Source organism: Tyto alba, unplaced genomic scaffold (genome assembly GCF_018691265.1).
Source record: "Tyto alba isolate M040663 unplaced genomic scaffold, T.alba_DEE_v4.0 Super-Scaffold_41, whole genome shotgun sequence".
Taxonomy (NCBI): Eukaryota; Metazoa; Chordata; class Aves; order Strigiformes; family Tytonidae; genus Tyto; species Tyto alba.
Window position 1 is genome coordinate 9,616,126 of NW_024881317.1, and position 23,061 is coordinate 9,639,186.

At 41.6% G+C, this 23,061-nt stretch overlaps 1 protein-coding gene across 1 annotated transcript in view; it reads right to left on the minus strand.

The window, feature by feature from the left end:
* Nucleotides 1-696: 696 nt before the first annotated feature.
* Nucleotides 697-23,061, minus strand: part of CTXND1 (cortexin domain containing 1) — a 34,074-nt gene continuing 11,709 nt past the window's right edge. Inside the window, exons 2-3 of the mRNA XM_032983014.2 lie at nt 8,508-8,685; nt 697-3,784 (exon numbers count right to left, since the gene is read on the minus strand). Coding sequence (XP_032838905.1) covers nt 3,551-3,730 — 180 coding nt within the window. The 5' untranslated portion in view covers nt 3,731-3,784; nt 8,508-8,685 and the 3' untranslated portion in view covers nt 697-3,550. The remainder of the gene's footprint in view (nt 3,785-8,507; nt 8,686-23,061) is intronic.

Here is a 23,061-nt window from a genome sequence, read left to right on the forward strand (position 1 = left end):
GAATAAAGACTCCAGCCTCTGCTTCTGACTAGGAGAGAGTTAATGATTTATCAGCGGGGTTTTGGGCATAAAGGTCCTTCTGCCAGAAGACTCGCTGCAGGGACAAGCAGATAAATAAAGCACCCAGCTTTCAGGCAACAGAGTCCTTTTGCAAGATGAAAGTGTTAGCAATTTGTCTCTTCATCAGAGGAGTTCCCTGGGCACTTTTTATTCGGCATATCCCATACTCTGTGGCTTCTTCAAAGAGACCCCACAGATGCTCCACACTCTTCATTTTCAGTTGCTAGCAGGAGGGGATTCCAGTCTCAGTGGTCCTATTTCTTTTGGTATGCAATTTGTTACTGATAATGAATTGCTGAAATACAGCATGCTGCAGTCTCCTGCTGAACTGAAGCTCAGCTCAGTGCTCTTCCTGACTAAGGCAGTAACCAGAAATAGCCACTCTGAGGGGGCTGACCTTCCAGCAGAGCCCCAGGAATACCTGGAGCTCCATCAGCTCTGTCCTGAACTCCTGGGAGTCTGCAGTGGTGTTGCTACACGAGGAGCAGTTCTCTCCTCTCACTTTCAAAGGAGAGCTGTCAGGAATATATATATATATTGAAAATCGTGTTGTGGGTGTTTTCTAAGAGGTCCTGGCAACTATAAGCAAACCACAACAGAGACAACAAGAAGGTTTTCCATGTTGAAGCTGTTTATTCTGTTAGATAAATACACTTGCAACAAGTTTGAATTATTTCCTCTGAGTGCAATTGCTGGTAGTATGGCATAATGATTAAAAAAGAACAAAAACTAGCAGAGGCACTTGTTGCATGCAGCTGAAATCACTACCAAGCCCAGCGGTGCAGCCCCTGGTAAAACAGCCCTTCCCCTGGCTGTGAGCGCAGCTTTGCTGAGAGGGCTGGCGGGCTCGGCATCAGGCAGGAGCTGCAATGATGCACCTCGGGTGGGCAAATCCCGGCAACTGAATGCGAGTAGGACAAAATTTCTGCTTTCAGCATGTTGGTTAGTATTGCTTTTGATTAGAGTGGTGAGGTTGTGTGCTTGTAACCAGTGGGGGAAGGCAGAAGTGAGAATGCATTTACATTATCTGTATAAAAACATTCTTATTGACTTTACACAGCCATGTGAAAAGATTGGACATGAATATGGAGATGTTTATGGAGACCTTTTCTGTCAACAGAAGGATGGACTTGACAGGCTATGCCAGGAAGTCAAGTGCCTTCTTATTAGAAAATAGTTCTATCCATAGGAGTCTTTGCATTAGAATTTTCATGAAAATCCATAAAATGGTTTTTGCAGATGGACAAACAGAGGAAGGGGGGGGAAAAACCGTGGCAAACATTCTTGCAAAGCAAACCTGTTAATTTGCTTACTCAGCATTTGTAACCTTTTGTTCTTGCATAGGCTTTGCTCCTGTGAGGACTGCGTGTTGCCCTCCCTGCCCTGCCAAGGACACAGCACATGACCGGCCTGGTCCCTGTGTAGTCAGGCAGTCTGCTCAGAGGCTTAAACTTAAGCGCATGTGTAAGTCCTTAGCTGAGCAGGGGCTTATCAGTGATGCATGACAAAGCCAGAGTTTTCTGCATGCAGATGAACACTGAGTGGAGTATTGGCATCGGGAGGTGTCATGACAAGCTCCATTATTGCCCTGCATCAGCTGTGAACACAGCCAGGTGACCTGCAAACTAAAAGTGTCTCTAGCCTGGAAATAGATTTATTTTCTTATTTTGTTTATTCTGTAACTAGCCTCACTAGTATCAAGGCAGGGTACAAGACTTAATGACAAAAAATGGGTTTTAAACTTCAGCTCAGGGAACAGAAGCAATCTTTGAGCTAGAGATTCTTTGAGTTAGAAGCTTGGTACGGATACACACACTCATGAATAAGAGACCAATGTGTTTGCTCAAAGTATGGTGAACATTAATGTTCACATCTGAAAAAGTCCTCAGTTACTGGTGATTAACAGACTAGCAGAAACTGAAGCTAATTAACAGCCTGATGAGCAATCTCCAGTGGGTAATTGAAGCAGTGGAGGCCTCTTGCTAGGGAATAGCAGGATTAAAGCCAGTCCTCGAAACTCCTGCCTCCTGAATGGGATCTCCTACCACAGAGATTAGCAAAAATCCCCACCTGCCTCATAACCTGCTATTTTGGGATCTCTGTACTCACAGTGCTGGGCACCTTACATCCAGATGGTTCTCAGAAATCAGTGGAATGTGTAACAAAGCCAGATGACATTGGCATAAATCAAAGTACTGCAATATTAATGAGAGAGTAAATGGTGGTCTGGACAAGTTCCCTGCCTGGGGAGAACTTCCCTTTCTGTCTACTAAGATTCAGACCTTCCCCATTAGTTTCACAAGGAAGAGTGGTAAATTACTACCTTATTTCTGTGTCCCTCTCTAAGGGTCTCCAAGTGCTTTCTGGTATTATGAGACATACAAAATAATGTTACATGAGTTAATATTGTTGTACCCATTTCACCAATGAGTAGACTTAGGCACATAAAGAAGTGACTTGTATGATCTTCAAACAAATCTACCAGAACTGAGAAGACTAGCCTACAAAGTCTACAACCTTTGGTTCAACCTTTCTCACCCACTGTGCATCGCCTTACAGCAAGAACCCAAAGGTCAGGTAGGATGGTAAGGAAAAGGAGAAACAGTGAAATGCCTTTCTTGCAGATTTGTGCTTTTAAGTCTTGTCTGCTCATGATGCTTGTTGTGGTTGTAGTACCTACTCTGTATTGCTTCAGCAATTCCTTACAATCCCATAAACCAAACATATAGTCACTAAAAAAGGCAGCTGTGGGGAAACCTTAGAATCTGGGGAACAGAGGACATGGGAATCCCTCAATCCCTACTCTTCAAAAGGTAAATAATAAATTTCCGTGAGAGATGGTGCTACAGGGTCAACAGTAGTCTATGACCCCCTTGAGAACTGTAGTCTGAGTGCTTCTGCATCCTGATCACTGGAAATATGCTGCAGTGGGGTAGAGAGTATATGTGCAGAACCAGGGGAGTCAAGAATAAATCTGCTTGTATAACCATACTTAACCAGGGGTGCTTTAACACTTCTACTTGGTGATGCTCTGGGATACAAAAATTATAAAGTCTGGGCCTTTTTTTGAAATGCAAATATAATCACTGAAGAACATATTTGAAGCAATCTATTTCCAGGAAAGACAAAATGTTCTTGTTGCTTTTCCAAATTCTGATGGTTACCTTGGATTTGTGGGGGATATTGAGGGGAGGACAAACTGTGCTAGACCAAGGGTTATATTAGGAAAAGTTTGGAGAGTCTTGTGCTACTTCAGTTGCAATGATAACTGTTTTCAGTAAATTAAGGGTTGCTGCATAGTATTAAACTGTGCTTCTAGAATGGCTTGATGATATTCTGTCTGTTGAGCAAGAATCATTTATGTTATGTACTCTTAGACATATTGCTGTTGCCCTGCATATCTGAAAATCGCTGTTTGTGTGTTAGCCTTCCTGGTGAGAAAAGGCCTCCTGGATTGCAGCATTTTATGGCTCTGTCTAGTGCAGTCCTTTCAGTCATCTAGATGCTGCTCCTCCCATGTAGACGTAGGGATGGCACTGTAAGGGTCCATGATGACTTTTGCACAGCGAATAATCATCACAATCAAGAAGAGGCAGAGGAAGACGAAACATGCTAATGTCAGTCCCTTGTCCACATCAACGTACACAGGCTCTGGGGTTGGTCCCTCCATTGCTTCTGCCACTCTTCATCTGGGTTTATATTTACTCCTAACATCATCAACCACCTGCAAAACAAACATGGTGTCAGATACAAGTGGTTGCTGCTCCTGAGTACAGGGAAACTCAGGGGTAGAACTGGAAACAGAAAATCTCTGTACTATATTCTTGTGGGAAAACAAACCTGCTGGGAGTGTCATAGCTCAGGTAACTGAGAGCTGTGAACAGAAGAAACCTTCTCTCTACCTTAATCTAGCCCATGAATGCTTCTTTCTAAATTTTAGACAATAAAAAGAGATGTTAACAAAGAGAAGTGGTGGTGAATGAACACTATCCATGTGAAATATAATTTCTTAAGAGGTACAGACACTGTTCTTGTCTCAGCAGTTCCCAATCATAAAAATATTTCTCTTCCTCTGCTAGTGTGAAAGAGCAGACAAATGGCAGAGCAGACTGTTTCTATCCCAATTCTCCTCTCTGTCCAAACATTCCCCATCTCTCACTGGCACAAAGCAAAGTGAAAATTATGCGTACTTGTTTTCCATAATATTTAATCTCTGGTACTTATAGGTTCTTCAGGCAATATAATATTTTTAGGAGCAATATAATTTTTAATGTGGATGTTTTATAACCCAGAGAGGTACAGGTGATTGTGATTAGTACAAGGATTATCTTATTTGATGCAGATGTCTGCATAGCTGAAGGTCCTTATCATCTGAATCCATAACCAAAAGGGCTTCAGCAGAGATTGACTTCCTTCTGCCTCTGCGAGTTCGCTTCTGAATAGTGATGCTGAAGGAGAGGAACTGACCTGACTTGTGAAATTGAGTCACTGCCCAGGGATGGGGAAAACTTTTCCTGACATCCACCTTTGATCAAGGTGAGAAGTGCTGAGGGTTACTACTGTAAAAAAGCAGGAATGTCTCTTTAAAACAAACAACAACAAAAAAGTGTATTTCACATCAAATGAAATAATCAGTCTGAGAACTGATCCCTGCTGCATTTGGAAAAGAGAGATGGGAAAGAGAAGATATTGAACCATAGGGAGAACTGGGTGAAACTTAGGTATCAAATGGTTGCTCTCTAAGTACATTAATGCAGTGAGGAAATACCAACTGCAGGTTTTATCTACACAGCCAAGTTTGCCTGGTTTCATTTCCAGTGAGCTGATGCTGCTGGCAGGGATATTTCAGTGGCAGTTCACATCTGGCTGGAGCATCGTGTTCTTGCAGCCTTGTGCTGTGCCAGCTGTGAGTAGGTGTCCCAGAGAGTCCTGAACTCTTGTGCCCTGCAAATTTTTCATGGGGTGAACTGAAGACCTTTTATTTTTGAAGTTCACAGTTCCTTCTCTGTCTCAATTTACTCCTTTTCAAGTTGTTTTCCAATCTCACCACCTCCTAGATCCTACAAGACCAGGATAAATCATCTAGGCCCTCTAGTCTATTTTAAGCTCAAGCATAGTAGATTTTTTTTAAATTTCCTGAAAGCACAGAAATTACTATAATAGCCAGTCCTGCAGCAGGGAGATGGAAGAGAAGCTGATGACACAAAGTGAATGAAACCAAGCAAACATCACATGTATTTACCAGTCACATCCTTAGGATGGACCAGTGAGTCTGGGCTCGTGAAGAAATCACTGAGGTGTGGGGTCAGGCTTGTAATGCTCACCTGGCCTAATCAGAGGTCTATTACTCCTAAAAGACTCTATTACCACTCTAATTCACCAGCCAAGAGATCTTACATTACAGTTTGACTTCATTTGGTGGAAAAGAGTCAGGACTGTCAGGAAGGCTGAGGATTAAGTATGGATACTTTTTTTTTTTGTGGAGAAAAAGAAAAAAAAAATGTTATCGGAACTACTAACATAGCCCAGTCTTTCCTGAAGTACTCTTGTGAAAGTCCAACAAGGATGGATTTGATTTTTTCCTCCCGACATTCTGGCTATTGTATTGTATAGTGTTATTTCACACTAAGTTACCTCCTGCAGAATATCAGAACTGCCTGGTAATTTCCATCAGTACTGATCTTTGATGAAAAATTGCATTTTCAGTCAAATGTACTTTCTTCTAAAATAATCTGAGATTTCAAGTAGAGATCCATTTCTTGGAGATTTTTGTCTTCAAAATAGCATCACACAATCTCATGGGAGCTGTGGTTCAAGTGTTGCATCCTTCTGCTTGCCTCTGCCCCCAGGACTGAGGCTGGGTGATGTTTCCTATGAAACACCAGAGTGATCATGCAGCCCCTTCTCCTACTGGAAGGGAAAAGCAAGTTATGGAAAGGATATGCCAGGCAGAAAGCTTTACCCAGAGAGCAGAGTGAAAGCATATGGCATCTGAGCAGTAGCTTGCACAGAAAATTCAAGTGACAGCTTGAATCTAATGGTTTCAGGTCTAGGTTAATCTGTTTTGTCAAAAAGTCAGCATTTTCAGTAGGAATATAAATATTTTTTTTTTCCAAAATGCTATATTCTTAAGGTTATATAAATCATATGCCTTCCCTCCTTCTGCTCTCCCCATAAACTTGGTAACGTTTCTACGCTGTGACTGCTATCCTGCATTAAGTCACTGCTCATGGAGAATATATTTCTTGGGGCTGGCCAGAAGGGCCTGGCTTTCCAAGATGCTCGCAGCTTGACTGCTCGCCTGAATCTGTCTGTGCACCAGCACTGCCAGAGAGGGAAACCTCCTCTGCAGGTCCAGCTTGTCAGAGCTGCACCAGCATAATGTTCGTGCTCATCAGAGTCATGGAGTGGAGTAGGTGTTAGAAGGCGTTTGGTGGTGTTCTGTGCTGTTAGATATTGCAATTGCATTTCAGTGGGCTGGGCAGTGTGGAGACAGTTACGGGCACTGAACAGATCTAGGTGTTGTAATAGGGTTATGTCTGAGGCAGTTGCCTCCAGATTAATTTCTTATTCCTAGAATGTACCATTGTCCTAGATCATGCATCTGAGGACCAGCAAGAGATGGTCCCCAAATGTGAAAGGAGTTATTTGCATGTGTTCACCAGGACTGGTCCCTCTTGAGAAAGTCTAGCTCCCTCATTTTACCATGGGCATGATGTTTGGCTATTATTTCCTAAAAACCCTTTAGCACCGCTGCACGTAGGGATCTGCCTGCGGATACACCAGTGCACAGGGAGGGAACAAGCTTGTTCCCATGTGAATATCCAGTACGTCTTGTGTCTCCCAGCAGTCAGCTGTGGCTGCTGCATGGCAATGATGTGCTTACATACACAAGGGAGGAAGGGTACAACAGCCACGTGCTGCTCTTCTCTGTCTGCCAGGTAAATGTGGTCTTCCATCTCTGTAATGACTGAACAACTTGTTCTATTTATTTTCCACTTACTTGGCCAGTGCCTCAACCTCACCTTTCATCTCCTTGGTGCCCAGCAGTACAAGCAGGCTTGGAAGGGCATGTGGAAGTGTCTTACAGGTTGAACAAGAGTTGGTCCGTGATGGAGGAGGCTCTATCTGCATATCCTACCATCTATCTCAGCCCCACGGGGAGGTGCTGTGAATGTTAGCAGAATGGTTTTGTAGATCCCAGTCTGGTTTTTGAAATACATCAGTGCTATTGAAACACTCTCGCTCCGGCTACAGTCTGGTTGGCTGGATGCTTTGCTCTTCTTTACCAGCACAGCCGATGTAGACAGCATATGTTTGGGGGAGGAGGGCGGGGGAGAAAAAATTAGCAGAAACAATTACAAACTTTCACACTTGAATGATCAAGTTATCTCTGAATAGCTGAATTGTAGAAAATTACTTCTTTTCCAGCTTGTCAGCACCAAGCTGTAGAGTTATATCTTTTTAATTTCTTCAGATTTGTTGAAAACATAATCTGGTTTAAGCAAAGCCAACAGATGAAGAAGGGCCATCGCTGGTTCCAGCTATTAGGCAGTTTAGCAGTCCTGAGGATATGCTGTTCTGTGAATCCCCATGTGTTTCATTACAGATTCTCCTCCTCCAACTCCTCTGTGAATAGATGAGTGCTGCAGGCAGACTCACCATCCCAGGGATGGAGCCGGGCTGGCTTGTGGTGGGCAGCATAATTCAGTGCCAGAAGTGACTCTGTGCTTGGCTCTCTGTGGATTTCAGAGGGCCAGGACCAGGCAGCAGCTCTGTCTCTTCAAAGGGGTTGGCATCATCTAGTTTTGATGCCCTGGTCCCCCTATCTTGGTCTTGTCTGACCATTCTTGCAGTCAGGAGACCCTGCAGCCTGGCAGTCGTGCAAGAACGGTCCAGGACTGTGGCCTGGGGATAAAGGGCTTTGGTACTTCAATGAAGAATCCATCCTGAGCATTTGGTCTTTGCTCTGCTGTTTGTTTTGTCTTTCCCAGCCCTCTTTTCATGAGGGATTGCCACAGAAGAGAGGATATATTCATTTTTTATGACGTTATGTACACAAGCAGACAGATATATGTTGGCATCCTATTTAGTATACCAGCTCTGTTACAGACTCTAATGCTTGTGCTCATCAGTGTGGCTGAATTTTGCAATCTTTCTTACCTATGCAAGATACTTTAAAACACATGGGTTTTTTCCAGACCTGACAATCTTGGCACTGTCACTTTAAATATAAGGTAATAATAGACCACATAGATTGCAGAGAGCTGGTCTAAACCATACCAGTTCCTATGCTGGTTAATCATGTTTCCACTCATCTCAACCCATAGGATATATTTCAAAACGTTTTCTTTTTTTCTTCTGTACTCCTTTCCCAAAACAACATATGTGCAGGGAGGGGAGGGAAGGGAAACTATGCGATTTCATATATGCAAGCAGATCCCTACCTTCCAGACCTGGGTAGGAAGCCTGTCACATCCCGGCATAACAGCATTGTGGAATTAAAATCCTGACTGCAGTCATATTTTAAAAGTTTTGTGGGTCAGTGTGGCTTTAATGGCGTTCAGGCTCCACTCAGGTTCATGTCTACCTAGACCTGGAAGCAGTTCTCCTCACCGGTGTGTTCTGGAAAAAAAAAAAAAAAAAAAAATCACAATTGCTCATCACGCGGGATGTGGGCGTTACGGATTTGTTAAGCAGTTGGGAATTGCTCCAGTGACAGCCTGAGGCAATTGGATACAGTCATATGCAAGATGGATTTATTTGTCAGACATTCCCTAGAAGAACATTTATGATACAAAGAGCGACATTTGAGCTCAAAATCATCATATCCTTATTTCTTCTTAAACAAGCAAAAAACCAATTTTTAATCCATAGTGGAAGATCAGCCAGGTCTGAATTGATACTGCCCAGGAGTCTGCATCTTTCATTAATTTTTGGATTTTTTAATGTTTTTTGGTGGTGGTGGTGGTTGTTTTCTTGTTTTGTTTTGTTTTTTACAGAAATGGCCAGAATTTAAGTGAAACATTTCAGTTGCTTAAACAAATCTGAACTGATATACCAGGACTTAAAAACTATTAAGTATATGAATTTTTTTCAGTCTGATTTAGATTGATGATACATTTTACACTCATACAAAGTAATTTCAACAAGACAAACCCTTGGAAACTTGCTGGATGACAAACTCATTTCCCCACTCAATTTTGCTACCTCTCTGAAATTTCTTATGGCCCAGAGCCCAGAACTCCTGTTCAACAGCACCACTCATCAACTCAAAGATTGCTCAAAACCTTACTTTTACTGATTGCTATATGGGCGTCAGGACTTTGCCATGGACCATATCTACCATGCTAAACCTCTCTGTGAGCATAGGCCAAAATGACAGCAACTGTTCTAAGGATATTACAGTCTAAATGTAAAGAAATTACAGTATTTAGCTCGGGGAGCACGTGGTGAGACAGGTGATGGCTGGGGACCCAGTGCTGGCGACCCAGCGCCGTTAGCACCAGCAGGACAGTGCAGTCACTTTGCAGAGAGCTTCTTGCAGGGCTCTTCTCCCACCTTTGGTGGGGACACATGGGAGGGTTTTGGGTGCTCAGTAAGTGACAGATGATGATGACACAAGGGCCAAAGGGAAGTGCAGATCAGCATTTTGGTAATGGAGATAAGTGGTGAGAAGAGCTGGGGAGAGGCTGTTGTGGCCCTTGGAAGAGGAGGTGGCTCACAGGTGTCTGGGGGAAGCTCTGAAGGAAGGAGCGGGAGTTTATGTCTGAAATACTATTTGGAACAGTAGTAGGGTGAGACATTTGTCAAAGCCAGAGGAGAGAAGGTTGTGGTAATTAAAGCTGTGAGGTGGCAAGAGCCTGCCTGGTTGTTTTCAGGGTGCCTGCAGAGATGATTACTCTGAGATGTTGGTACAGGAAGGAGTTTTAAGGTATAGGATGTGAAGGCTAGGGAGGGGAACAAGCCAAAAATGATCCCAGATCCCGGGTGAGGGGGCTCAGCAGGACAGGGTGTCGCTCTGGTGAGGGAGTAGAGGGGAATAGCTGGGAAGGATGGTGAAGTGCTGCTTCAGGGATGTATCTTGTGTGTGTGTCAGATGAACTTGCCTTCAATTTGGAGTTCAAATCTATAAAAGAGGAGTCCAGACACTTAATCATACTCCAATATTCTTAACAATCTAGTTTCGATTAAAACTCATTGCCTCTGAGCACAGCCAAATGATGTAGATAGATATAGACAAATGAGCTGCTTTCTAGATCCACAGAGCAATAATATGACTGCTATCTTAATTTAAAAATTAATTGTCCTGTTATACGTACAGTTCTTTCAGCAGAAAATCAATACTTTATTTCAGTAACTCTGACTTCCTATGAGCATGATTTCTCCTATGTACCTGTAGCACACAGGCAGGTTTAATCTTTGGTTTTATCCCAGTGTTTAGCTTTCTGTTTTTTTTTGTTTGGTTTTGTTTTTATTTTTTTTTCCCCTTGCTTTACATATTGACTTCAAATCTTTATGCTCGCCTTTGCTTATGCAGACTCATTTATTCAATCTAGCCCACTGAGTTATGGTCAAGAGAAAAATAATATTCCCTCAACACACTTGCTTTTAGCCAGTCATAAATTACTGGATGTCAATATTCCTCCTGAAGACTAAAGACATCATTTATGGGTGCCCAGAAAGTTGAAAACAAACACATAAATCAGTCTGGGGAAAGTGTTAAAAATTGCTGTTGCACAAATGTTTCCTTCTTACATAACCCCGTGGCAAGAACAACATTAATCTTCATTGAGAAAAAGATGCAACATACACTTAAAATAACCGTGGGGGCTACTTATAATTTGAGAACGTCCTAAATCAAATAATCATTTCTCACTCACTTGAGGAGCATGTGGTATTACATGTTAACAAAAGAAAAATTAAAAAACCACCTTGGGAGCAAGTTGCTGTTTAGAGCTATTGACCTAACTGATGGACAGTTGGGTTCTGGAGAGAAAAGCACCTCCATTCTCCCCAGGTTCAACTTGTGTGGATACTCTTTCATTAAACTTGTTTCAAGTGAGAACCTGAGAACCTCTGGGAAACTTTTTCAGAGAAAGAGACTAGAAGCAGTAGTTCAGAGGTAGCAGGGTGGGGTAGTATCAGTGATGGACCTTATGTATTGCTGGCTACTGGGCACAGCGGTGTGAAGTGCTAGGACTTAAGCAACATATATTAGCTAAATAAAGGCAGGTAAGCCAGGACTGAGGCTGTAATGTTGTCTTTGTATCAGCTGCTTTAACATCCATGGGGGAGCAGAAGAAAGGACATGCAGTGCTCCCTCAGGCCCCCGTTCAGGGGTTTTGCTAAATTTCCCTAGTAGTGTCCTCAGGTGGCCGGGCTCTGAGCAACGTGTGAGCCGATAGCCCAGCACAGCCCTGGGGAAAGGAGATCCATGTCTCCTGTGCATGCTGTGGGGACATTTCCTTGGCTCCCTCTTTGTGTCTCTGCTGTGGGTGTGAGAGCTGCAGTGGCACAGAAAGGACAGTTCAACCCCCATGAGGTACCCACTGCCACCCGAGGGGTGGTTGGGAGCACTGATTCATCAGGTACTGAAATCCCTTAATAGATGACGCCAGGAAAATGCAAAGCGATACCAATGATATGCAAAGTTTAGTTGGGCTTGAAAAGGAATGTCTGTCTGCAGTGGGACCATCCTTTATTCAATATGTATTTTGATGAAGGGTCTGAAGCTGCTTTTCGTATCACTTGGTGGTCTGATGCAGTGTGTGCTTCCCATTTCCTCACTGTGAGTGACAAACTTAAAGGAGTCTTAGAGAAACAAATGGATTTGGCTTTTAAGACAAGGTTTGTAAGGTCTGAATAGGTGTGATACAAACTCATTTTAATGGAGTATCTGCTGTTTAAACTCTCTACTCTTTAAATTCTATGGAAGGAGACAGACATGCCTGTTGGTCCTGTCAGTTATTTTATAAATTAAACTGTGGCTGTTAGCCAGGAGAACTATAAGCAAAGCTATGTGGAAATTTTTCACTGCAGCAAAGCTGACAGGGAGGAAGAAAGAAAACCATATTTTTTTTTCCACTCCTGCTCTGAAGATTTTAAAATTATTTAGTTAGTTAGTTAGTTAGTTATTTTTACAAAATAAAGGTGCATTTTGAGGAAGAACAGCAACTTGTTTTTATGTGAATACCTACCTTGTAGTGGTGATGTCCAATATCCTCTAACTTGCAGGATACCTCTCAAAGACACATTTTTTGCCTTTTCATCTTGAAAAGCTATATACGCCTGGATCAGATTGAGGTTGTGTCAATGTTTTGACATTTGAGGAACAGTATTGTGGATGAATGTTTACCAAAATAGCTGGGTTACACCTGTAGAACTACTACAAACATTGTCATGAAGAAGTCGTGTAGCCCTACTTCATTTCTGAATCACTTATTGAAAAGTTAAATTCTCACTAATGAAGGAAACTCTTAGTCAACAAGGTGTTAATTCAATAAGTCGGAAGCAAAACAGCAAAAGAACAGTTACAGGTAGCTTTGCTATAGTAAAAGATGTAGATTTTGTGTATGCAAGTACTTGTCAATCCATACTGGTAATTAATTCATAAGATTTGTCTAATACAGACTTTTCACAGATACTTCAGAGTATATTTGTGGGGAGAGGGATTTGAGCAAATAAACGTAAGCAAATACAAAGTTCAAAGTCCAGAGTATGTTTTAGTTCAAAACAAAATGATACAAGTTTTACCCATCAAATACACTGCTCATGCCTGTTCTTTTTCAGAACTGGTTTAGTCGGCGGAGGACAGTAATGATGGAAGCTTGTAGCTTGTGCTCATGCATGTAATTTACCATGCAATTTCTCTGTTTCTTTGTGGTGATCTAATCAGCGGTGTGATGCCAGCTGAACTACATCATAACTTAAACTGAAAAAATTTTGCAAAGGAGTCTTAAAGACTGAATGAATAAGTGATGAGATGTAGAGGTGTTCCTGTGCAGGGATATGGATTTGACTGCAAAGCAGGACACGATGTTATATACTGTTCAGCATCTGCTGCCAGGTCACTGGGCAAAAATGGACCTGCCGAAGCAACAGCCCCAAAGCCCAAAAATATTGGGTAAGGATGAAAAACCCTTAGAAAACATTGGTAAAAACAACCCTACTTAAACAGATTTATCTCTCTTCACTGGTATGAGGAACTGGAGAGAAAAATAATTGAAGATCTGAAATGAAAAGTTAGAGCACCCAGGTGATCTGAAATGTGATCTTTCACAGAGAGCAGTGCTTCGTGCTACGTGAGACAGCCAGAGAAGCTCACTGCTCCTCACCTTCTCCAACAGGAAAACCAGAATTGTTGTAGCATGTTAGCTAATTTTGGTTATAATTTGCCAACAGGAGAAGCAGAAATATCATTACTAGTTTTTCCCTGTTTTCTTTTCTCGAGAGAACAGTTTTTCTCTTACTGCTGTAAGAACTGGGAGAATGAAAATTGGCCCATTTTCAGAGATGCTGAGTGCCTGGAGCACCATCTGGAATCAGTGTGACCAGCCAAACAATTCAACATCACAGGAAATCTTCCTGTTTTCAGACCCACCCACCCAGCTCCCCCCACACCTCTTTCTTCCCCCTCCCCTCTTTCTGTACAATTTTGCATGTGAATGCTGCACAAAAGCTTCTTTCTGATGAGGATCCAGTTGGCATCCAGATAAACCATATTTTCAACTGTCTCCCAGTGGGGATGGATTGCATTTTCCTTCACAGAGAGGCCAGATGACTTTTATTACAAATGAACCAAAACCTTGAGGCAGGACATGCATTACATTTCCATGACAGTACTGGCAGGAGTGAAGGATCCTGATAAGAATTTAAGGATAATTGAGCTCTAGTCTCCAGCTCTGTAGGTAGATAACAAATATAGCCACCTCCAAATTCTGTGTGTCACCAAGCGAGTCTGGGTGAAAGGAGAAACAGCCCATTGCTCAGGAGAGCGAGGATCAGTCAGGATCCTGAGTCTATGTCCCAGCTGATCGTGGTCTCTGTCTTTTGTCCTTCCCAGGACATGGGGACTATATATGTACTAGTAAGTCAAATGTGTCCAAGACTATTTTTTGGCATTGAGGCTGGATGGCAAAGAGCAACCCATGCAAATACTGTTAAACTTGCTTGACCTCTATGACAGGTCATTATGCTATAATGTGGTTAGATAGAGGGATGACAAAATAAGCTTGTAAACGTAGAGTATCTTTGCGTTGCAGAATATATTTGAGAACTGCCAGATGGATGGGTGTAAAATACAGTTTCTGTTTAATCAAAGACAGAGAACAGACCAAAGTGATCTCTGAGAGTGGTAAAGCAATTGGCCACTTCTGGAATGAGCTTTGGTGGCATGTGGTGGGCAGAATACCGATTTAGTGACCACCAGCACGGTCTGACATTGAAGACTGTCCAAGTGGTTAAAAGTCACCCAGTGAGTCTTACCCTGGTAATCACTCCCATTTCTGGGGCATGCTCCCTGGGTCACCTCCAAGTCTGCAGTCCTCAGGCACCCAAGACCTGGGGGGCTGCTGCAAGATAGGCTGTAATGCAGCACCCCTGAAGTACCTCTGATCTGTGCCAGCGATGGCTTTGGCCATAGCTTTGTGCTTGGGGTTTTGAGGTGATTAATACCTTTCATTCCCTTGTTCCCTCTCATCTCAATCTGTATTGATGGTATTACCAAATACAGCCCTTGGCCTGAATATTACCTGTGTTTCTACATATGTTTTTTTTCTGATCATGCTTTAAATACAGTTGCAGCTATTTTATCACATCAAGAAAGGTTCTTTCCTTAGCTGGAAGCTTACTGACTATTCTATAAAACTTGTAGTCAGAGCCACTCTTTAATTAAGACTGTACTGAAAGGAGCTTTGATTCCAGCCATGTATTACAGCCTGATGGTTGTTTTCTTTGTCACTGCAGGAAATTATTGGAAGTGTAGTCCCTGTTTAAAAAGACTGTGTGCATTTACATTCCATCTCCACACTTCAGCTAGATCAGTAGCTTGTCAGTGGGTCACTGGGAATCAGACTGCCAGAACCTTTGTACATGTTCAATTTTTAAAAGTCTGTGTTTCTGGCACAGCACCTGACAGTCCTATACAGCCAATACCTTATTAATGCACCATTAGCCACAAGGAACATTTTAAAGTGAATCAAATGTGATGAGGGCTTGCCTGAACTGACTCAGCAGTTTGGAAGGTCTTCTCTCCCTTGCAGGGATCACACTAACTTCTGAATGTACTCCAACATCCCAAGCCTAAATTCTGGTTTTCCTCTTCTAGCCACCTTTATTATTTTAGTTTCTGGTGGAGTAGGTTCACTGTAATTTGAAAACAGGTCAGTGTGCTGAGGAATAGGTACCTTCTATTAGGGAGTTCTCGTTAGAACAACTGAAATGGTCAAAGGGATGATTAGCTGCTTTATAAGAGCCTGAAGAATACGGGATTCTTCAGTTTGGGAAAAGGGTGGCTAAGGAGTAATATGTATGAGTTACACAAAATCACAGATCAGGTGGGTGGGAAAATGTTTTCCTCATAATTAAAAAAAAAATCGCCAGTGTCCAAAAATAGGGAAACCTGGGGGCATTCAATGGAACTAGTAGGAAATCAGTTTGAAACAGAAAAAAAGTACTTTATTCTGAAACTTGATGCCACAGAAGACTGGAAATAGTACCAGCAGGCTCAAAAGGGGTTGGATGAGTTACAGGCAACAGGTCCATAAATAGACACTGAAAGTACTAGTCAGAATTCTTCCCTGTAACTTCCCTAACGCAATGGTTGTGGATGTTGGAGGATGGACTGCCAGACATGGCCAGGATTACATCATCTCCCAAATAAGCATCTCCCCCTGACACAACCAGAGACAGGTACTGGGCTGGATGAACCACTGGCCTGACCCAACAACAGATTTCTTATGGTCTTATTTCTTTGATTGCTAATGCTTTCAGGCCAACTCCTGGAAACTCCCCTTTAAAAACTAGAAAATATTAAAGGTCTGATCCAATTTCAGCTTCAAACTCTACATACATCTTTAAGTAACATAGCTCTAATACTTTTAAAACCAGACACTGATCTTTGCTTCTAGTTTAACTCTGTCTCTTTATATTTACATATTCAGTAAAATAATGAGATTCCTCAAAAGCTTTTCATGCATGGAAGGAAACTAAGCTCAAACAGCTCAGACCTATGAATAATAAGGTGAGATGTGTCCCAGTAGGTCTCTGCATGCCCCCTGACTGGTATTTGTTTATTGTCACAGGCTCATTTCATGTCTGTGCTCTTGGAGGTTTAGTTAATTGCATATGCAGGCAGTGGAGGCTAGTTGTCTTGCAGATCACTTGACTCTGGGCCTGAAACAAGTATGCATCTAAGAGAAATCAAATCCCCAAATCCACGTGTCCTGAAAAAGATCAAATTACCTTTGAACACCATCTCTCCAGACACATAACTCAGTACAGAGCATCCAGCCGATGATCTTTAAAACTATGCAGGGAGAAAGACATGATGATACCATTAGGATTAACTACGTTTTCCTGCCTTGTTTGGTGTACTTCTATGTTAAGATTTATGTTAAGATAGGAACTAACTGGACTGTAGTCATAATTCATTACAGAGCTAGCCTTTTCTAAGGCAAATTTTTATATATATGCAAATGCAGATCTGAAATTTTTTTTGGACTAAGTGTTCTTTCCTTCCCCTTGGATTGTTTTCCCTGCAAGGTCTTCTAGATGATCCTAGTGCTGTTCATTATGGTAAGGAATTACTCCAGATCTCCCACAGGTTCCATGTGCCACAGCTGGGTCTGGAAGGACAGGACATGCAGCTCAGAAACAGCGCTTGCTTTTCTTTGCTCAGCTGCAAATCTGCCTGGTGCTATTCCATCAGTGCTGGGTTCAGAACCTGCTCCTGCTCTCATGCCAGCAACAGTCAGGTTTCTTAAAACAGGGTTTTGATCAAGGAGGGTGAGAGTGAAGTGGCAGAAAGTCTTTATAACTCCATTGTGGTTCAGCATAGGCCATCACTTAGGTGGTGAATAAGGGCAACTGGTTTTCATCAGTTTTGCAGTGTTTCTGACATTAGCTGATTCATAGAAAGAACAAAGCCCATGATATTCTCCCATGTCATTGCAGATTAATACAAAGAATTACCTGGTTGCAGTGGCTGGGATAAAATTGTTTCCTCTTTACTGAAAAAAAAACCCTGTAATTGTATTTGTTTGTTTGTTTGTTTTCTGTATTGATGCAAAAATGAGATCTGTGCGTATACAGCCTGGGATGCAAAGGTGTGTGAGGTGCTCAGGTTTTGTGCAGCAGGAGCTAATGCAGGCCACGGGGATTCTCTATGACAGGGCAAGGCAAGGAGCTGTGCTTTGCTCCAGTCTGGCTATTTAGAGCAGGATTGTTCAAGTCACATGTAATGGGGAAGCACAAACCTCAATTTTAGCAGAGTTTAAGACTTAACACTTCTAAAGGAAGGCCAATAAAATCATACGATCTCTTCTATTTTTCTGAATAAGACGAAAGTAATTATTAACTAAGAGTAATATATTAGGCAAAGCTACAAGGAAGCTCCTTTAATAACAGAAAACTCCAACTCTGCCCCACAGTCTGTAAGCCAGGTCAGTGCCTGATGGTGCTGTGCTTTCTATTTAAGCTTGCGCTGCAAATTGAACTTTGCAAATTCAGATTTAGTCAAGCATCTCTATCCATTTACCTGACTACCCAACTGCACCCGCAGCTCTGAGGGGGGGGCAGCAGTGGAAAGTAGCCTGAGACTGCTGTAAAATTTTGTTCTTATAAATACACCAAGTCTCAAATCAAGAAAGACATGTGTTGGCCGGTTGCTAAAGAAGATGGAGTGAGGGAAGGAGGTTGGAGAGCCTGCTCACAAACAGCCTGAGGCATGTAAAGTTACCAAGGTCGGCATCCCCTTAGTGATATTGAGTAAATAATGGGGCTCATAGGGTAGAGGTGCCTAGGGCATCTTTCCTGGGTTGAATGAACATTGCAACTGTAAACCATCCAAAAGCAGAGAGATACACCACACTAAGCTAGAAAATAAAACTTTATGGGAATGTTAAAATATGGTCTGCACATTGCTAAATACCCTTCTTTGAATGACCTTTCCTTAGCAGAGAATAATGTTTGACTTGCATTTATTTGACTGCAAGCACCCTTGAACTAAATTAGTTTTGTAAATGTTGGACTGGCAGTGGGTGGGTTGGTTTCTAGAGAAGTTCTTTTAATAATAAAATGCCTCATAAAAACTGCATTGACTTCAACCAGGCAGAGACTGTGGGCAGCTAGAAACTTCCGATTATTTCACTTTAACCCAGTATTTTTGAGCTAACCAAAAAACTAAATGCCTGACAAATGTCATCATCTTTCTGGCAAATGTCCCCCATGAGCAGGAAAATAAAGGGCAGTATTAGTCACATTGATATCTGGTTGGTCAGGGCTTAGGAGAGGAAGACGGAGACCCTATAGGATATTCAGACTTAAAGTTTGTGCTTCCAGGACACCCCTATGAAATCAGTGGGCCATACAGGCTCACAGCCTACACTTGGCATTTCCCATATTATGCAGTGATATGACGAGCACAAACTTTAGCCCTCCTCCCCCTCAAATTTTTTTTTTTTTGAAAGTGCCACACACTGACTCACTACTGACTATGCAGTGTGAAAGAAGGTGGGTTTTGTGCATTGCTGAGTGGGTCCATATGTCTGAAGACACCATCTCTACATCTTCTGAGGCCAGGTCTGAGAGCTAAGTAGTCTCAGGAAGCCCTGATGAACTTTTTCTCTTAGGAAAGCTCTTCTGCCAGAAAGGATGCTCTAACTAGAACACCGCATTCCCAAGCCAAATTCCCCTTGGTATGACCTCCCCTTCTCTGCCAAATAATAAAACCTTCATTCTTTCTAAGGGAAGTCCAAGCAGAGTTTTGACTTTGAAAAATAAGTGACAGCAATTATCTGATATTCGATATGGCCAGTTCTATTGATATGCAATTTTTAGTAGGAAGTGTTTACGTATTCTAGTAGCAGCATAAGAAGTTAAGCCTGACAACAAAGAATGGTGTTCAAATTATTCCTTTGGCATCTACTGAAGGTACAGTCTAAAGTAACAAGTCTTTACAGAAATCTTAAGTCCTGATAGGCTGTTTTGTCCCTACTTAAAACTTCTCTAAGCTTATGAAGTAGTTTCCTGAACGCTACACTGGGGTTTGTTTTTTTTCTTTGTGACCTACTGCAGTGGATACCAATTGAATCATTTGCCAGGTTTCTAATATTTATAACCTTGAAACTGTATTAGCAATTTAATGCTGAAATGTAGCTTGCCTATGCATATCTCTCCATCAAATGACAACGTAAGTGCAGTGGATAGGAATGAATGCTGATCCACTTGTAAGAAATTGGGGACGTCCTACTACACATCACTCTGATACATGTATCTGCTAGTTTATGCTGCAGGGAGTCCCCTCCATTCTTTTCTATTTAAGGTTTTCCAAGAAAGCTAATTATGACACCAAGAAACTTGCATCAATGTCATTTAGGGAATATGAGCATTTGTATTTTCAGGAATTCTTGTGTGTTGCCCTGACTTTCAGATGTGGTTTGCTGGTCGTTGAAACTACATATGAATACATTTCAGTCCCTGAAGCCAGATGCATTTCAAAGCATAGTAACTTATTTCTCCTTCAAATTTTACTTCTTCCAGTAGAAGTGTAATGGTTTGCTATTCATACATGTTTAGGAAAATTCTTCCACTATACATTCACCCTTTTTACCCCCAGTCTGTTGGATAACTAATAGTCTCAGAGATCTGCTCTGTTATAGCAAGTGACTTTAAAAACCATCCTCCTTTCCCTTATTTTTTTAATTATTATTTTTTTTAAGCTTGAGAAGCAAGATTGCTTTTCTAACCCTGACAACTTAGCCTGGGAACTGGATCTAGGTTCTTTGCTACCTCATGAATCACCATCCTGGGAATGATTCTGCACTGGAACTTGGAACAGCCTGATAATTCAGGAGTCAGGAGACATCCCAGCTCCCCCACACACCCTGGCCTTACATATGGCATTGCTGCATTGCTATTGGATATAAAAAGCCTACAGAATCTGTTTCAGTCAGAAAGCAGCTGGGACTTTGAATGCAGATGAGAAGTAGACTTAATTCACTTGAGTAAAAAGAGGTCAATAGAAAACGAACATTATTTTCCTGTCCATAATTGCATTTTAGGTACATAATAAGTAGATGATGCTAACTATGTGCTAAAGGGTCCAACTGTTCTTAATTGATTAAAATAGCTTCTGAAGACTGTTTTTATTAAGGATTTAACACAATATAATGTTATACCATTGCACCAGGATGGGTCTGCAGTTAACTATGGCTCTCTTCTCTGGGTCAGGCAGCTTTGAATTAATGTAGTTTTTCACGATTCAGATACTATCACTTGGTAATGACAGACACCTACCTCTGTCCCACTGACCTCAACAGTGGGACAATAGCAATATGTCTGGGGCCTTTAGCACCAAAACCCTGCTGTCTCCCATGTGAGCTGAAGGAGTCTTTCCCAGGGGCTATATAAAGCTCAGCTGCTAGAAAGAGTTAGATGTTAGTGGTCAGACATGCCGAGTTGAGGGTATTGTGCCCAGCTGCTCTTTCCTTTCTTTCATTTCCCTCTTCCCCAATGCCAAATCTCTGGTATAAAAATCTGTGTTGTATCACCTCTGTCAAAAGTGTTAAACTTCCCCAATAATAACCCAGAGCAGGTCTGGGTGTGACCACGAGGGCAGTTATGCTGGCAAACTGCAGGGGGTCTACCAGGAAGGAGAAAGTGATGGATAGTTTGGGATGGACAGGTGGAAATTATCATTTATCTCAGGTCAGTAGGGTGCAGGTAGACATATCTGGCTCTATCCCAGTAAATAATGCATTGAGTTATAGAAGCATGGAGATAGGAATTGAGTTTCTCCTCTGTGGGACCTTCAGACCCAGAACTCCATCTATTCTGGGCTTATATTTAATTTCTCAGAGATGAGGGGGAGGAAAAAGTGATCTCCCCTTTAAGATGGGAGAGTAAAATCAAGAGTCTGTTTTCTCTGACTGTGCATGGAAGATTCTAGGAAAAGTAGTTTTCTGTGGGGTCCTAGAATGAAAATACTATTTATCCTACCCTTGTCTAGAATGAACCTTGTCTTTTGTTCTCCAGCCAAAGAATGAGAAGTACACTTCTGAAGGATCTTGAAGTTGGCTGCAATACAAGTTGCTCAATATTAATTTTAAAAAAACCCCAGAACTAGTATAATCATCATGGTAATACCAGCCCAGTGTTTTATCCCACCTTCTTCAAACAGAGTAAATAAATCATTGACTTAATAAATAATTTTCCATGAAGCATCATGGCAACTGCTCCAGTTTACTGGCATGCATGCAGGCAACAGAATCCTGGCAGAATTTGAACACATGCTTTTGAAAGGCAGAATCTCTGGGCTTTGTCTTTTAATTGCAAATCATTAAATTGCACAATCCATCTAGCTCTAGGCTCTCTGTCTCAGTCATGTCTTATGTTAACCTGTTGTCAAAACAAATTTGATTTGCAAGTATACAAGAGTCAGGTTGATATTTTTAAATCTGAATGCAATTTTCACATAAGGATTTAGGCACATGCCTTATTTTAAATATGTACTTAGGGCAGCCCTGAGAAGTAAAGCAGTAAGGCCAAGATACCTAATTGCATTTACATTCCTAAATTCTCATAGACTTTAATGAAAATAAGGATTTCTAGGCAGGATTTAGGAGCCAATCTATTCCTATGTCTTTTAACCTAAGTCCAGCTAATACTGTCAGACTTAAATGCAATATCTAAGTATTTGCTTGGTTTGCTGGATGGCACCTAGAATACACTGTACGTTGCAGTCTTTGTATTGGATATGGTACTTCTCTTTCCAATCTCCACCTCTGCTATTGAAAGTTAAGGCAGAAAACAGAAGCATTGCTAATTACAAGCAGGAAGAAACTTTCCAACTCTAAAAATGAATGTATTTATCTGAAATCTTCCCCAGAATTCAGATTATTTCCTCATATCTCAAGAAACAGTAATGAACTCCTTCCTCTAGGTCAATGTGTATGCATTAATTTAAATTCATGTGACAAATGATATCGGATTGAGCTGAAAAAACAAATAAATCTATGCTGCCCAGGCATATTAAAAAAAATGGGTCAAAATAACTTGCTTAGTAAATTAATACAAAGCCTTTGACATCATAACTGCTTCAGACTAACATCCACAGCTGGTAAATGGAAGTTTATCATCCTGAGTATTAAATGAAAGGAAGGTCAGAGCAATTAAGCAAATATATGACAAGCCTGACCTATCAGTCATTAGAAATTTAAATCCATGGGTACTTGTCTTCCAGGACAAAAACACTACTGCCTAGAGGAACATTAAAGAATGGTGGGCTTGGACCAAGTAGAAAGAATTCTATTTTGGAAGTCTTTTCTTCCTAACACACGACCTTTTCAAGAGCATTTAATTTACAAATATTAGACTTTTCTATTTTGTAACAGAATAATAAATCCTATCCCACACTTACTGAGACCACAGCCGCTTCAGTAGTTCACATCCCAATATTTTGATTTTATGCTGGCATAAACCTATGGCAAGACAGTGCTGTGCAAACTTTATAACCTCAAGGAATTATTTGGGACACAGTGAACTAGGCATAATTCTGTCCTCATTTATCCTCATAAACAACAAAGTCCATAAATCATCTTCCATCTACTTTGGCATGCAGTGGCACTCAGGAAAATGCTATGCAGAGCTCTCCATCATGCAAATGTAGGCTGGGACTCTGTGGCCAGTTAAGTCAGCAACATGAAAACTTGCTTCCAAACAGCAAGCAGAGAAAACCACAAGAGTAAATCTTCTTGATTCCTTCTTCTTTTCTTACTTTTT